The sequence below is a fragment of the Plasmodium vivax genome, chromosome 13 (genome assembly GCF_000002415.2).
Source record: "Plasmodium vivax chromosome 13, whole genome shotgun sequence".
Taxonomy (NCBI): domain Eukaryota; phylum Apicomplexa; class Aconoidasida; order Haemosporida; family Plasmodiidae; genus Plasmodium; species Plasmodium vivax.
The window spans coordinates 1,293,122-1,310,986 of NC_009918.1; the positions used below are offsets into that span (position 1 = coordinate 1,293,122).

General features: G+C 47.1%; 2 protein-coding genes across 2 annotated transcripts; both read left to right on the forward strand.

Moving 5' to 3' along the window:
* PVX_085570 (hypothetical protein, conserved) lies at nt 1-13,803 on the forward strand (the record flags this gene model as incomplete). The annotated part of the gene is made up of 2 exons (XM_001616727.1): nt 1-12,675; nt 13,015-13,803. The coding sequence occupies 2 exons, from the start codon at nt 1-3 to the stop codon at nt 13,801-13,803; spliced, it is 13,464 nt and encodes a 4,487-aa protein (XP_001616777.1).
* A 1,698-nt stretch (nt 13,804-15,501) lies between these two features.
* Nucleotides 15,502-17,622, forward strand: PVX_085575 (tRNA pseudouridine synthase, putative). The gene has a single exon (XM_001616728.1). It carries the CDS (start codon nt 16,049-16,051, stop codon nt 17,483-17,485), a length of 1,437 nt encoding a protein of 478 aa, XP_001616778.1. The 5' UTR covers nt 15,502-16,048; the 3' UTR covers nt 17,486-17,622.
* The last annotated feature ends 243 nt before the right edge of the window (nt 17,623-17,865 follow it).

The window sequence follows — 17,865 nt, forward strand, 5'->3', positions numbered from 1 at the left end:
ATGAATAATGCGCAAGACATAATCAATTTTAATGAACAGGTTGTAAATAGATATAGGCATTGCAGCACTAATGGCGACAGCAGGTGCGTTTTGCAGCCTGGTATTTACCCTGTTGACGAGGTTAAAAGGGCCCCTAGGGGGGATGTTCCCCGGGAAGGAAGCACCTGTGTAATAATGGCCCATTCGGAGAGGAGCTTAATTTTGGTCAGGCGGCTTCCCAACTTGGCAAAACACGCGCATCACGCAGATGGTGCACATTACGCCGATCAAGCACATCACGCAGATCACGCAAATCATGCACATTATGCATATCGCGCAGAGTGCACAAATTATAGAGGCGCCGTTTCTCGGACGAGGCCCCCGGACCTGCAAATGGTGCAGCGCATAACGACCTGGCTCTGCTTAAAAATATACCTCTCCGTTTACATGTACATAACCAGCTTGAGGAAACTGTCCTTTTTGCTGTTGTGCGAATGCTCGGCTTATGTGGCCAAGAAGTGCAGACTCTACATGGTAAGCAAGGCATGCGGGGAATGTAAAGCCACATGCAGGCATGCCATGCGGACGGAAGGGGAAGAAAAAAAAGACAAGCAGGTTGATGCTGGCCAATTAGACCGATCGGCAGGAAGGGGACACATGAGTGACTGCCACCGAATGGAAAATAATAAACGCACAAAAGTGGTAAAAAAAAATGATTACCACGTCGATTTTGTTTCAAGCAAATTCTCTATAGATAAATTTGCCCCCGTTGAGAAGTCCGCTTTTACGTTAGCGAGAAAGGTGGACGCTCCAAACAGGGGAGACGAAGAACGAAGGAGAATACGCTACCGTGGATGCGCTAGCCATGTGTACACGGATGAGAGTCCTAAAGGGAGTGGAGGAAACAACTCCTGCACTAGTAGGCGAAGTAATGATGAGGATACATCCGCAGCCAATGTACCCAGCAGAAGCCGCGCAGTTGGAAGGGGACGAATTCAAGTGGCCTCCCCCCTTCTGGTAAGCAGCAAGGGAACATACACAAAGAGAAGCATATATAAAAAGAATAGTAAAAAATGTACATTTCACGAGCAAACCAGGTTTAATGCTTTCAAGAGGGGTATCGCCATTCACCCAAATGGGGTTTATACCTGTGCCAGAAATGGAGAGTACCTCAATGTAGAGGTAAATGGAAAAAATGAAGACCATGTTGGTGAATCTTCTGACGAATTTGAAGAACCACATGATGCTGTTTCGCATAGCCCGTTCAACCATTTAAGTGAAGGCGTCTTCGCCGAAGAGGATAAAAGAGGGGACTCCCCTATTTCTTTCCACCGGGTGGTGCAAAAAATGTTAAAGATATACGTCATGGTGCCAACCCCCCCTCGCTTTACCGAAACGGTAAGCGATTTTTACAAGCCCGTTACCCATTGCGCAGTTCTTATGAAAGAATCCTGCGATTGGGGAGAAACCTTTTTGATTACCCCTTTTCATGTTTTAAAAATAATTCTTAAAAAGTTAAAGAGACATCATTTTTTTGTCACTTTCGATTTATGTTTTAAGTCAAGAGTTGCATCAGAGTGTGATCGAAGGAGGGCATTCATTCCATGGGTTAGTAAAAGCTCATCAATTAACTACCCGGACGGGTTCAAATTCAGCACACCGATACTACTCGAGATATTTTTAAGTTTGCCAGAGGTGGCACAAGAGTGTCATGCAAAACGTTTTAAATTTTTTCTTCCCCCATTTTGGAGCAAGCCCTCAGTTTTTTCCTCCTACACATCCGATAAAATTGATTCTGCAGTTTTCCTCCCAATTCTGCCCCCTCCTTTGAATAGAAAACGTTTTAAAAACTCAGGAAAGCGTGCCCACCACATTTTAAAAAAAAGAAGAAATTGCACCAGCAATTTTGGACGCGCGTTTATCAGCAACCTCCAGTTAAGTGCAAAGCAATTTTGCAAAAAGAAATATTCATCCCCTTCGCGAAATCGGAGAGTGAAATTTCGCCCAAATGTGCTCATGATGGGAAAGCACAGAGGGAGGGAAGTTTCCAAACGTAAGTTTATACGTCGCAGGGGGGAAGCTCTCTCCGTGATGGCGGAGAGGCCGCTCGCGAATGTGCGCAGGGTACGCGAGAGCAGGGTGAGTGGGGCGGCGAAAGGGGCAAACGAAGCTGCAAAACGGGCAAACGAAGCGGCAAAGCGGACGAACGAAGCTGCGAAGCGGGCAAATGAAACTGCGAATCGGGCGAGTGGCCCGGAAAACCCCGTCCAAATGACCGTGTCGAGGGCCAGGGAACTCCTGCCCAGATCGGAACCCCTCATTGAGCGAAAACGTCGCTTCAATTTTATCAAAAACAAAATGAAGGTGTCCCTTTTGTTACTCAAATGTTATGATATTTTTCCCGCCAAATATGCGCACGTGAAAATACAACGTGTGGAGCTAAGGGGGGCCAACTGCAGCAGCAGTGCCTGCGGGGATGCGGGTAATTCCGCGATGAGGAAATGCCCAGGGGGGAGTGGCAACAAGGGGAAAACAGAAGATAATGGGAAAGGCGAGAAAAGCGGCAAACGAGGTGGTAGCAGCCAAGGTAGCAAACGCGGTGAAGGCGGTCAAAGCAGCAAACGTGGTGACGGCGGTCACGGCGGCAAACGCGGTGACGGTGGCCAAGGAGGCAAAAGTGGTGATAGCGGCCAAGGTGGCAAAAGCGGAGACAGCGGCGGTCGAAGCAGCGGCAACGGAGACGACAACGATGACGAAAAGAACAACAAGAAGAGGCACGCCGATGATAAGGGGGAGAAGAACGACGAGGCGAAGGAGAGCGGGAAGAAGGGCAGCGGCGCCAACGGGGATAATGCTAACAGTGAAAAGGATAGTGGGGGCGGTGCTGGAAGCGGGAGCGGCAAAGCCAATTCGAGTGAAGGCGCGAAAGAAGCGCCTAACGGGGCACCCAACGGAGTGTCCAACGGAGCCTCAAATGGAACTTCAAATGGAACCTCAAACGGAACGGCAAACGGAACCGCAAACGGAACCACAAACGGACCCCCCAACGCCGACGGCAACGCCAAGAGGAGGAGGAGCGAAAAGGGGAAGAACAGAAGCAAAAGCAAAGGCGACAGCGCAGGCGGCGGGCCGCCGAACCAAGCCGCCGCGGGGAAGGATGACAGCGCGTCGGTGAATAACGAGACCCCCCCCCTGTTGAACAACGAAAAGAAAGAAACGGTTAAGCGGAAAAAGGCAAACAAAACAGGGAAGAAAAACGGAGCTAGTGAAAAAAATGATAAATATTCAATGAACCTGCTAATCGCAGAAAATGCCTATAAACTTGTAAAAAATGGAAGAGTGTACAAGCCAGCGGAGCCAGTGAGCAGCTTCCAATCACACCACAATTTTATGCTTAGAGAAATGATGTGGATGAGCATCGATTATTATGAAGAAAAAAGGTGGAAGAAAAATGTGTGCAAACGATTTAGCTATCAAATGAATAATCACGTTGAAGACAGAAAGAAAAATGACAAACATTTTATTTCTTCGCAGATATCGAATGACATTAAGATGTTTTGGTTTTTCATTCTAAACGAGGTGAGGCCTGACTTAGTGCCCGTGGATGTGGACCATAAGGTGAAAAATAAAAACTTGCTCAAGAGGGATTTTTTTAAATCCGTTAGGAAGAATTTTAAAATGGAAGGAAGTAGTCCTTTCACTGGCGTTGAAGTGAACCCCTTCGCTTCGGCCAATGGTGAGCAGTTGGCTAGCCAGGCCGTGGAAGACGGTGAACGGGGTGACAAATGTGGCGGCCCCTTGAAGGACTCCAGCGCCAGTGGCATTCTAAGCATGGCGCGCAGCGTGTTTTCGTTCAACTTTATGAATAAAAGGGAGGCGCGCGGCATAGGAGGCATCGCCAAGGGAGGCATCGCCGAGGGAAGCATCTGCAAAGGGAAAATCGACGCGGACGCAGAGCGGCCACCCCCGAGCAGCCCCCAGATAGATGAAAAGATCGTAGAGGCGTACCAAAATTACGATCAGCGTCTTATGCTCTTCGAGGAAAATGTAAGCAGGGAGCTGCTAGGCAAACACGAGCCCCATAGCAGGAGGGGGATTGATTATTGTGAAAACTATAGGATGGAGGAATACACCTACAGGAGTGCCTACCATTATAATGACGATTATGGGGACTACTATTTGTGTAGCACAGACTACCTAGATTTGAGTAACCATCTGTATATTTACTGCTTGCTCTTCATGAGCATTTCGCTAATGGAAGTGAATGAAAATATTTTTTATAACAATGAAAATTTAATTAATGATGGTCATGGTATGTACTCCGATGAGGAGGAGGGGTCGACGGCCCCTTTTGGAGGAAAGGCCAAACTGATGTTAAGGCAAAACGAGGCTATTGACGAAGTGGGTTACACCAAACATGAGAAAAAAAAGAGAAAAAAAAAAACGAGTGATAGCAACATTTGCGGTGATGTCGCCGATCAGGGAGAGCAACTACAGCAGGTGGAAGAGGCCAAACGGAAGAACTCTGCGAAGCATAACACAACGATCAAGCTCGAAATTGTAAAAAAGGAAAGCAAGAGCGAAATAGGGGAATACGATGAGGAAGTCTACAGGGAGTATGCCAGGAACCATATCGATTATCAGCATATGGGCGATGGAGACGATTTCGATGATGCGAGAAGGGTAAACGTAAACGACTACGCCGGCCATATGAATCACATGGATCACTACGATGAGATGAGGCATATGAATAGCAACATGGTAACCATGACCACCACTCCCCTGAACAGCGTGGACGTCAACGACCTCCTCGTCATTCCGTATTCCGCGTCCGACAGCATAATGGGTAAAGAAGGAGGTGGTAATACCATACCAGAACAAAACATGAGAGCATATCTAAATGAAATAAAACAAAAAAATGTCAGCATGTACATGAATAATATGGAGTTATGTGGGGGAAGAACCTACCCATTCGAATTAGAATATATTAACAACGCCAATAATGACATTCGCCTGCCGCTACTGAACATGACAGAGTATGACGAATACACCTTCTTTCTGTACCTGTTCTATTTGAAAAACTCTCCCTATGTTTTAAAAAAACAAATGATAAAGGAAAAGAAAAAACGGAAAAGAGATTTTTCAGACGTTCCCTCAGCCAAGAAAAGGACCCCCAAGCGAAGGTTAAACAAAGCGGAAGATGATAAGACAGTGGAGGCCGTACTGGAGAACGAAAAGTGTAAAACAAGCGAGCAACCGCCAACAAATGCGGAGGTAGAAAATGCGTCATCGTTGAATAATGAGGGTAAAGGTGCAGAGGAAAATGACCGCCATTTGGATTCCTCCAAAAAGGATGACCACGGAAAAGGGGGAGCTAAAAAGGCAGGGGTGAAGGATGATGGCGGCATTAAGAACAATCAACTCGCTGAGGAGGGACTCCACTCTCGAGTGAAAGAAGGCAAGGAAGGATCCACTCCCACGGAGGAACAGGCGGAACAGAATTTAAAAACGTGGAAGGACACGAAGGGAGAGTGGGCCAGCGACGAGGTAAATTTTCTCCTCATCCTTACAAAGACGTATATGAATTATGTGAATGCCGACTGGACGCACGCGGGGGCACATACCGGTGAGCAGCAACCTTTCGGGGGGAGTGCTGACAACCCCGCTGCGAAGAATCATTTGGGAGTGGCCTCCAGAAGCGGGATACATCTGGGAGATGCGCAAAATGGGGATAGCACTACTGCAGAACAGGGTGGAGCAAACCACGCCGAAGTGCTACACATGAAAGAAAGTAACAACAATGGTAATCGTAACAGCACCTGTGGGGGAGGCCTCACCCCCCACGAGGAACATAACAGTGAGGGACGTGCAGGAAAGACAATGCCGCCAATAGGCGAGGTGCCCCTAAGTGGAAGCTACATTTACTCCATTAACTGGAACATCATATCCCTAGCGCTCGCCTCGTACAACAAAATTAACCACGTGTATGAAGTGACGAGGACGGCGGAGGAGTGTAAGGAGAAGTTCTTTTCTCTCTTCCTGGGTAGCAGCTACGTGGATGTTAAGACGACTAGCCTGCATGGGGAAAATTATTTAGAAAACAAAAAAAAGCTGAAGAAGGGTTCGAAACGGCTGAAGTTCTTGTCCATATTTCCCCCCCAAAGTGCGAACAGCTTGATAGGCTCGTTTAACAGATATATGAGCGAACAGATTGAGATGCAGAGGCAGCGGGAGAAGGCGGGCAGCATGGGGAGCGGCTGCGTGGGGAGCGGCTGTTTGGGGAGCGGCTGTTTGGGGAGCGGCTGTTTTGGAAGTGACCCAGGCAGAGCATTAACGGGCTCCCTCCAACTGGAGGAAAAGCAAAACGGAGGTGAAAAACCCCACGAAGGCAATGGCTCCAAAAAGGACCAACCCAATCACGATGTGGAAGAATCGGAGGGGAAAAATTCCAATGGGGAGGAGTCTGCCCTCTTCGACCAGCCGAGGAAAAGCGAACTGTTAAGTGGAATATTGCAGCAGCTGTCAAAAGGAAGCGCCCTTCTGAACGGCAAAGAGAATATAAGCAGCAAATTGAGTAGCAAAAAGAGTAGTCAAATGAGCAGCAAACCGAGCAACAGCTGCGCCACCGAACAAAACACCCTCTACAGGATGAACGAGTCGGAGGAGGAATCAAATGAAACCACCCTTCTCTTTAGAAACGCGAATTTTTTCTCCCATTCGAGCAAGAAGGAGAGCCTTTTTAACAATTTATTATCGCACATTTCTAGGCACTCCGATGAAACATCTGAGGAAGACACTGACTGTGGGAAGGACAGCTTCTTCAGCTCCAGTGACGCGGATGATTCTACAACACTGAAGCTGGACGAACTGTCTTCCATCAAATCGGATCATTTGAAAAATGGTATGATAAAGAGGAAGCGCCCCTTCGGAGGGGATAAGGAGGATGAGCACCGCGAGTGTGACCAAAGCGGGGATAGCCAAGTGGAAGAAGGGGGAGTTCCAAGTGGGGGGCCATTACATGATCGCCCCGAAGTGGAAACTCAGCATGAGCACCTGTTGGAGGGACAGCAGCGTAACCCGGGGGAAGGCACAAATGGGGAAGAGGCACAAATGCACGATTCGAACTGTCTGCAGCGGAAGGGAGATGCTCCATCGGTGGAAAGCCAAAGGAAAAGTGAGTGCCCATTTGGGGAAAGGAAAAAGGATGGAGGTAAAATGGAGGAGGGTGACAACCATGCAGGGGGTGACTGTGCACTTCCCAAAGGGAGAAACGAACCGATGGAAGAGCAAAACGAACGAATGGTGTGCAATGGGGAAGACGAACCCCTTCTGCACGACGTGGACAGTAAGGATGACGTGTGCACATCAAACTTAGGCAACCACTCGGTGACCTCAAACGTGGGGTCATCCACAACAAGCAATGACAAACAAATAGGGGGAGAAAGCGAATCGGCCAATTTTGCCAACCTAAAAAAATGGCTCAACTCCATTTGTAGTAATAAAAAAAACGTGAACGAATTTTTGGCTCTACTGAAAAATGACTATCTGGTTAAAAATAAAAAGTTTTATAAAATCATTCAGAATTTTTTAAACAAAATAAAACCTGTTGTAGGGTACTACGACCATTTGTTGGACTCCCTAAATAACGAAACTAGCTGTGAAGTATCAAATAATGAACCCGTGATGAATAATGGGTTCTGTGCTGAGAAAATAGACAAAGAGTTTGTAAAATTGATTAAAAAAATAATCGAATATGATAAAAGGAGAAAGAATAAAAGCATAAAGAAGTTAAATAACTCTTCTGAAAGTAGCGAAATTTACAAGCTGAACGAATTTTTTATTTACTCTCCGAATGAATCCTACAACACTGTTAACGATTTTGCACAACAGATACTGAACTATGTGCCCTACGTGGATGATAAGAAGAAGATTAACATTAAGAAGGTGAGAAAAAGGTTCCAATGCAAAAATTTAATTTCACAAATTTTGCTAGCTGACTACATTTTGGATAAGCTAAAGAATTTTCCGGTGAACAGCTCTTTGCTGCCGACTCTAAATGGTAAGGCGGTGAACAGCTTGCTCTCCGAGACGAGGTTAAAAGCGTACACGAAATTTATTAATGATAACTTGCAAGAATGTGAGGACGTCGTTAAGATGGAGAGGTGCTTTGCCCAGACGTACGAAGGGAAGAAGGAGGAAGAGTTCGTGCTCAACAGGGACGGATTACTCAGCGGAAAGAGCGCAACAAATGGAGCAAATGTTAAAGTGAAAAGGGAGAGTGACCGTATGAGTGATGACGCGAATGAGAGTGCCCCGCCGATGAACAAACAGACGCAGGAGAGGACAGACCCCCTCCCAGAGCATAATCCGTGGCTGCTTAATAAGCATGGAAAAGTTCCAGACCATGCAGGAAACGAAAAGGATGACACCGGTGCAGACATCGCGGGAGCTATTCCAGTACGCATAAAAATGGAGCACACAACCGCCCCGTCCAACGTTAACAATTATGAGGATAATCATAGTGCTCTTTTGCGAAGTGGTGTGTACGACGATGCGAACGTGACACCCCCAGGGGTGAGCAATGGAGAGCTGGATAGGGACAATCACCACGGCATTATACATATGCAGGGTAACATAAACAGCGCGAATTTGGATGCACCCCTGGATGGTCAAATGGGAGTTAACGAACCAGGAAGGGAAAACGACTACATCAGGATGAACCACCAAATGTGCGAAGCGGGTAGTGACCAGTTGGTTAATCCTGCAGCTTTTAGCGAGATGCCCGTGTACCAAACGGTGAAGGAGGATGAGCAGAAAAGTGAAGCGGCAAAGGGTATTGGGCCCCCCAGTGAGACCGGCATGTACGGCGATCCCAACTCTGGCAGTGTTAGCAGCAATGGGAAGAACGGCGCGAAGAACGGCGCGAGGAGCGGCGCCAAGAACGGGGGAAAGGGCGGCCCCAAGAACGCGGGAAAGAGCAGCGCGAAGGGCGCTGGGAAGAGCGGCGGGAAAGGCACTGGGAAGGGGGGCGGCCGGGGAAGCGCCAAGGGGGGCAGCAAGGAAAACGGCAAGGAAAGCGGCAAAGATAATGCCAACGAAAACGGCAAACTTGCTCCTAGTGACAGTCTGCCCACGCTTAACGAACCGAGCGCGACTAAAGACACGGGCAAGACGAAGCAACCACCCGTGCCGCCCACGAACCCGTTCAATGCCCCCTCCCAGGAAGCCAGCAGCGTAGACCAACAGATGCAGAACCTCAGCAAAAATGAGTTCTTCCTAAGCAACAGACAGAAATCGCTACCCATAAAAAATATAGCCAAGACGAATAAAATAACAAAGTATAAAACGTCAATAAGTGTGTCCAATTTTTCTCGAGAGCTATTTAAAAATAATAGCATTTTAAATTATTTATCAAATGGCAATAATTACCATGCCAATAATGCACTAGAAAAAGTGCCCCTGAAAAATGGCCTACCTGTGGGTAACTTGGCTGTAGGGGACCAGGAGGCAGCATATGCTGCCCCCCTGGAAGGAGATGCCACTGTAGATAGTAAGAATCGCCAACCGGATGAACAGGTACCCGGCATGCATAGCAGTGCAATGAATAATGACATGATGGTGCCCCTTCACATGTCAAATGGACAGCATGTGCTAAGCCATGACTCAGGCAGCTTCCCAAACAAGAAACAGAAGCTGGTAAACACGAAATATAATGGCACCCCAAGTAAAAATGCGACGCTGGAAAATTTGAACAAGTGCTTTATTAACCAAACAGGTTCTCCAGTCAATGCCGTGCAGGATTACTATATGCTTAACCAGTCTCCGGCGAAGTGGAACAAGGGTTTACCCAACGCGGAAGGCATGAAATCGAATGCTTCTTCGTTTTCCTACCAACAGATGCAGAATTGGGGAGACCCCCAATTTGTCAACAAGGGGGACACCCCGCCTCTTATCAGTACGAACGTACAGGTGCCCATCTCAAGTGCGGGCGGCGCGCACAGCTCCTCCAGGAATGGCAGCGCGAAGAACAACAACTCCAAGGGGGGCAGAACCTCCAAGAACGGCAGCTCGAACAGCGCCCTGGTGCACACCGCAGGCAGCGGAATTGGCGCAGTTAGCGCAGTTAGCGGTGTTAGCAACGGTTTCGGTAACAACAGCCTCGGCAACAACACCCTCAGCAACAACGGCCTCGGCAACGGCGGGGTGCCCCTGTTCGCGCGGCCAAACGGTGAAGAGGAAAAATTCGCGTCGCCCATGCACGCCGCCTCGCAAAGCGGCAAGTACATACCGCCCAACGGCAGCAACGGGCAGATGGGGCAGATCTCGCAACTATCGCCAACATCGCAAATTTCGCCAATTGCGCACAGCAAGCCTGCCATGTACGAGCCCCCAGAGCTGTGTGCCAAGAATGTGCCGGCGAACAACCTTCCGAGCAGTAGCTCCAATTCGCGCCAAATGGAGGTTGCGCCCAGCGGGTCAGGCAAGAAGATGCAGCAGATGCAGCAGATTCAGCAGATGCCGCAAATCCCGCAAGTGCCGCAAATCCCTATGAACAACAATGCCCTAAACGCGGAAAAGAAAATGTACTCCATGTATAAAGAAAATCAAGCAAGAGGAGGGGCGGTCGGGTCAACTGCAGTGCCGGGGCCATCCGCCTCCTCCTCAATAAGCAGAATAAACGATGACGCATTTTCCATCAAATCGGCAACCCCAAGTAACTACTCAGCAGGGTATGGAGCGAACCAACCAGTAATGCAAGAAGGGGATGCAAAAACGAGAATTCTACACGAACAAATGATGAACAATCAAGACCTGTTAAGTTCTGACCAGAAACTTTTTCTTGATGTTAGCAACAAAGGTAATACCATTGCAAATTATAATTACCCTACCATGGCAAGGTACCCTAGCAACAGCATTCAAAATGTGAATCCTCTAAGTAGTGACAATAGCAGATCAAATTTAGGAGCTAATTATAGCCATGGGAATTTGCAAAATATGAACCCTAATTTTGTACCCTCTAATGTAATGCACAGCCAGAGTAACACCTCACCAAACAATGGAAGGTCATTGCTGCACCACCCTGTTCACTCTCTTTCTAACTTGGTAAATATAAACAGCAACAAATTAGACAGCACTGACCCGTTGAATTTTTCGAATGATTCGTTTAATAAAAATATGAGTTGCTCAAATTTGAGTAGTGTAAAGAGCGATGGCAATGATGAGAAGCGGAACCTCTCCTCTGGTGCCTTAAAGGCCGGTGCAGATGGCAGTTCGCACGTGTTTCAGAGCATACTGCAGGCGAAGCACCAAAGCGACCTGCAGGGCTCCATCCCAGAGAACCTCAAAGCGCAGCCGAGTTTCGTGAATAGTAGTAGCGGCGGCGCCGTTAGTAATGCCATCAGTAGTGGTATCGGTAGTGGTATCGGTAGTGGTATCGGTAGCGGCATCAACAGCGGCATCAACAGCGGTGGCGTCGGTTTTGTCGACGCCGGCGCAATGTCCGCCCTGCAACAGCCCCACATGCACATGAACGACCCCCAAAACAATTACATTTTTAGCGCCAGCGAAAGAGACCCCAACAGCCTCGCAAACATGAGCCCCCAAGGATCGAATGCACAGGGATTCAGCCAGCCCAGTCAGCCGGGTCAGCCAAATCAGCCAAGTCAACCAGGTCAACCAGGTCAACCGAACCAGCAGAACATCAACGTGAACGGCGTGAAGTACCAGAGCGCAAACGTGCCGAATAGGAAACAGGGAGGAAGCGTCAATTCCTACGTCAACCAGATGAACTTCATTCTCCAAGTGCTGAATCAGTTAAATGCGACCTCGAAAGGAAGTAATTCGCCAAACGGGAACCAGCAGGGAGTGGGGAAGCCCGCTATGGAGCAGCCCGCTGCGAACCAGCCGAGCGGCAGCCAGATGGGCATGAGTCAGACGAGCGGCAGCCAGATGGGCATGACTCAGCCGAGCGGCAGCCAGATGGGCATGACTCAGCCGAGCGGCAGCCAGATGGGAATGAATCAAATGAACGGCAACCAGTTGGGCATGAATCAACCAAGTATGACCCACCCGGGGATGACACAACCAAACATGGCTCAGCCAAACATGCCTCAGCCAAACATGCCTCAACCAAACATGCCTCAGCCAAACATGCCTCAGCCAAACATGACGGCGCCTATCTTTGGCCACACAACCAGCAGTGTCGCCTCGCCAAATGGGAACAAGAGCATGAATATATCCCCATTTCACTCGCCAACTATGAAGGGAAAAGGCGTTAAGCAACCATTTAGCGATAGTAGTGTAAACAGCCAGAATATGATAAACATGGGCACCAAGGGGAACTTACCAAAAAACATCATTCAGAAGATGCCTCCGAAAAATATATTCCCATCACAAGATCTTATTCAACAGAAGTTACTACAACAACAACAGGAGCTACTGCAGCAGAAGTTACAGCAGCAAAAAATGCAGCAGGAATTATTTCAGAAGGCTTACAGTGAGAAAGAAAACCAGGCAAGTCCAGCCCAAGGGGCATTTCAGGAAATGCATAACCAGTGCCCACCTGACAACCTAATGCAGAATGATCAAGTGAGGCAGCAGAAGTTGCTTCAGAAACTCCAGCAGGAGCAAATACAGAAGCAGCTTCAGCAGTTGCACTCCCAGCAACAGTTCCAGGTGCACCAGATGCAGCAGCAGGTGCATTCGCAGCAGATGAGTTCGCAGCAGGGACCGTCACCACCGAAGGCGCAGCAGATGAAGCAGCACTTGCATGCGGGGCAGATGAGCCCCCAACAGATGAGTCCTCAGCAGATGAGCAGCCAACAGATGAACCCACAGCAAATGAGCCCCCAACAAATGAACCCACAGCAAATGAGCCCCCAACAAATGAACCCACAGCAAATGAACCCCCAACAGATGAACCCCCAACAGATGAACCCCCAACAAATGAACCCCCAACAAATGAACCCCCAACAGATGAGCCCCCAACATATAACCGCTCAACAGCTACACCCACAGCAACTGCACCCCCAACAGTTGCAGCAAATTCAAATGCAGAAGCTCCAGTACCAGCAGCAGGAGTTGAAGAAACATATGGAGCAGCTGCAGCAAAAGATCCCCCTGTCTCAGCAGAAGTTGCACCAGCTGTATAATATGAAACAAAATATGATGTTAAGTGAAGAGAACGAGAAGAAAAACAAACAGAGGCAAATTAGCTTTCCCCTAAATTCGCACGTGCCCAACATGCACAATTTGCAGCAACTGAACAAAGGCGATGAGCTTCTCTCGAAGGAAAATCTGAACAGCAGTATGGGAGGAAGCATGAGCGGAGGTATGGGAGGCATGGGAAGCATAGGAAGCATGGGCGGGTTGAGCAACCTGGGCGGAAGCAACATGGGGGGAAGCAACATGGGGGGAAGCAACATGGGCGGAAACACCATGGGGGGAAGCAACATGGGAGGAAGCAGCATGGGGGGAAACTCCATGGGCGGCAACTTGAGCGAAAGTGCGCTGTACATGATAAATAGGAAGATGTCAAATAACCTGAACAAGCTGAACAACGCGGATCACTTTTTTTCCTACGACTCCTTTCAGCAGTCGCTTCCCCAGAGCAAAATTGACGTAAAAGACATGAGGGCGCATGACGGGAAGAGTATAAATGAAAATAATATGTTGTTAAACCCAGCCCAGGCAAGAGACATGTGCAGCAACAATATGCCCCCTCGCGTTCTGCCCAACAATATGCCTCCATATATCTCTCCCAACTCTCCATATAAAATGAATCATCATAATAAAAACAACATGAACAATAACCAGCAGCAGTAGAGCAAAAAAAAAAAGGTGTAAACTTTTGCCAAGCGAGTTTACTCCTCAGGAGTGAAAAGCGCGCTCTGTAAGAAGCGTTATGTGTGCCTATTCGATCGGATGGATATGCTTCTCTATATGCTTGTACATACTGAACGGGTTGGGGAGGAGAATAACGATCCTGTGGCGAGTAGTAGATGCTCAGCTGGTGTTAACCATCGGACGGAGGACGCAATGTGCTGAGTAATGTATTGTGTGCAATGGAAGAGGCGCCTTAACGATTTGTACATGCACACATTTATGTCACATGTGGTGGCTTTATTTTACCCCTTTCGCGCGCGCCCCACAACAGAACAAACAGGAAGGAACCTCGAATTGAACGCGCCGAAAAAAGGGGGCCTTTTTTTTATTTTTAAATTTTGAAGGGAAGAGGCGAGCATATTATAAACTTTTTTTTTTTTTTTTTTTTTTTTAATGTAGCCATTATCTTTAAAATTTGTTTGACTGTCATGGCAAAAAAAATACCTGTGTGGCAAAATCATTTGCCCCAACTGTGTATTGTTTCCGAACATTTGTTCCTTTTCAAAAAACGCATGTCATTTTTGTCGTCTCTGCGGTTTGCTGCGTGTATGTGTATATCTACGTATATGTTTTTATGTGTATGTATATTATTTATGTGTATGTGTTTATGTGTACATTCACCTGTAGCAGCCGTGTGCGTTCTTCGCCCCCTTGGGTACGGAGCCTCACACAGCTGCCTACACTCAGGACGTGTTTACAAAAGGAAGCGCTTATGAATTCATGAAGTCATAGGAGAAGAGAGGCTTTCTCCTTTTCTTCGTCTTTTTTTTTTCCCCCATTTTGATGCTATTTAAAGCGTACATTTATTTTTTAATTCACATTTTTTATTCCCCCTTTTATTAAATTTCCCCCTGTTTTTTTTTTTTTTTTTTGTTTTTTAAATAAAAAATTTTGATGACGAAGCGATTCGTCGCTTGTTTTTAAAATCTTTATGAATGGAAAAGGGAGAAAGACCCATTCAAGAGGAAAAGCGCAAAAATCGAGAAGGGTGCGTCAGCAAGTGGATGTAAATGCATGCGCCCACATAATGCATACGTATCATTACGCCAGAATGTATATAAACGGTCATAGGAAAAAAAAAAAAAAGCTGCAACCCGCTTGGCAGCTGCGTCGGTCGTTCTAATCTACATACACGCTACGAAAAAGGCGGAGTATTTCCCCCCTTCACCATTTTCTTTATTTTGTGTGCTTCGAATAAGCTGTAAAAAAAATGAAGATAAGATAAGCAGCCTAGTGGAGAACGCCCAGCGTAACCGCAGATGTATAGACGTATCCATTATATGTACGTTTATACGTGCATGCAAAACCCGTTTTATCAATTAATATTTCACGTTGAGCTAATTCGCTCATACTGTTCACGAAGGTGGCCTTTGCACGGGCGCTCCAACGATGTTGCATTTTTTTGCAAGAAAGAAAAAGCGGCGTTGTTTCACTGTAGCGGCGAGGCATATGCATTTTGCCATTTCAAGCGCATATGTTTACATAGTTACATACATATACACTTTTGGGCCATTTACATTGGAGGAGTGAATGTTGTTTCTCGGTGACCGCCCAGGGGGGAATGGTCGTGGAACGCTGCAGAAAATAATTATTTACGCGCTGCAAACGGGGAAGCCCTGCTATTATATATGCATTTTTGAAGGGTGCGCCCAGAACATGCTGGAGACCGCAAAAATGAAATTAACTCATTTGTGAGTTGCGAAGTCGCTATTTAAGTTGTTATATACGTCGCTTTTGTTGTCCCTTTTGTTATCCCTTTTGTTGTCATGTTGCCACTAACCGCTACTGCTGCGCCGTAGCACGACGAAACGACGAACAAAACATGCGGCAAAAATTTGCCAGCGAAAAGGAAAAAAAAAAAAAAAAAACATTTTGCAAACCACAGTTTGTAGTTGCGATCAACGAAGGGGAGTCATCAAATCAGGCATCCGCCATTCGTTAAAAAGAAAAAAAAAAAGAAACGCAATAACAACACGACGGAGGTTAACCCAACTGTGGTGAGAGAAGCATAACCTGGGGAAAAGAATGCGAACGTGCTACAAACGAAAGCCGGTGTAGTTGTGCCCCCTGCTGAAAAATTGAAGGGCAAGCGGTTGACTTCCCCTTTTAGCATTAAATCGCGCGTAGGCTCCGCCGACAATCTGCCGAAAATCTGCGTACCCCCGCAAAGGTATCACCACCCGTAATGCCAACCAACATGGGAGACGCAGCGGGGAAGGCGAACTGCCAAATCGAGCCGGAGAGAAAAGAAGCAGTGATAGATACATCCAACTGGCCACTCCTGCTAAGGAACTATGACAAACTGAACGTCCGAAGTTCCCACTTCACGCCCCTGCCAATGGGAAACTCCCCCTACTCGCGCAATTTAGAAGAGTACCTAAAATATGGGATCATCAATTTGGATAAACCCAGTAACCCCTCCTCCCATGAAGTCGTTTCTTGGATAAGGAAAATCCTAAGGTGTGAAAAAACAGGACACAGTGGTACCTTAGACCCCAAGGTGACGGGTGTATTACTCGTATGTTTAAATAGAGCAACCCGGTTGGTAAAATCACAGCAGGAATCTGGAAAGGAATACGTATGTGTATGTAAATTTCATTCTAAGCCCAAAAGTCTTGAAGAAGTAAAGCTAGTACTAAATAATTTCCATGGGGCTATTTTCCAAAGGCCCCCATTAATATGTGCTGTCAAAAGGCAATTAAGAGTGCGAACGATTTATGATTCGAAACTGTTAGATTATGATGATACTAATAACGTCTGTGTATTTTGGGTAAAGTGTCAAGCAGGAACTTACATAAGGACGTTGTGTGAGCATATAGGGTTGCTCCTAGGAGTAGGGGCACACATGCAAGAATTGAGGAGAGTAAAATCTGGAAATATGACAGAGTATGATAATATGTGTACGCTACATGACATTTTGGATGCCCAACATGTGTATGATACTACTGGGGATGAAACTTACCTGAGGAGAATTATCACCCCGTTGGAGAAGCTTCTTATAAACTTCCCCAGGATAGTTATAAAGGACAGTGCCGTGAATGCCATCTGCTACGGAGCTAAATTGACCATCCCTGGGGTTTTACGATTCGACAATAATATTGATATGTACGCCGAAATTGTTTTAATGACGACGAAAGGTGAAGCAGTTGCCTTGGCCATTGCCCAAATGACTGCAAGTGTCATCGCCACTGTCGACCATGGTGTTGTTGCTCTCACCAAGAGGGTTATTATGGATAGAGATACCTACGATGTGAAGTGGGGGTTTGGTACCAGATCTATGGAAAAAAAAAAATTAATTCTTGCCGGTCTGCTTGATAAGCATGGAAAGCCAAATGAAAAAACACCACTCAGTTGGATCAAAAGTGAAGGTTACGTTCCCAAACTGGTTGGCGATACGGCCATTTATACGCTCAACGCGGATGGCAGTAACAATGAGGTGCAAGAAAATGCCAAGAATGTGGGGGGTGATAATAATAACCCTGTGGGGGGAACCTCCTCTTTCAATGTAAGCGATGGTGAAAGTAAAAAAAAAAAGGATGGTGAGGGGGCGGAAGAAAATGACAACAACGCAGGTGAGCAGTCCGACTCGGGGGTGGTCAAAAAGAAGAGGAAAAAAAATTAAGTCCACTTCACTGACGAGTAATATATGGAACTTTCTCGAGGGGCACACATATATGCTTGCGTCTTCAGAGGCGCAACCCGATTTTACGCCTTCCCAAGGGGGGGAACCCATTTTTCAGTAGTGCCGCCGCGGGGATCGCTAGGAGTTTTTTGCAAAAAAGCGCATGGGCACCTGTGTATATAAAGACATACACGTTTGTGCGTATGTACGTTTGTGTGTGCCTTTGCGACAATTTTTTATGTGTACATGTTTGCATGGTGATGGAGCTAACTGGTGGCGAGTTGCTCCCATCTCACTGCGTTTTGCCCCTAACCCTGTCCCCTCTACCCTTCGCGTTTCTTCCTTTTCAAGTGTTCCCCCGTTCGTTGAACCGTTAAAAC

What these genes read in the sequence shown, in the direction of transcription:
- PVX_085575 (XM_001616728.1), top strand. Translation starts at nt 16,049, where the DNA reads ATGCCAACCAACATGGGAGACGCAGCGGGGAAGGCGAACTGCCAAATC.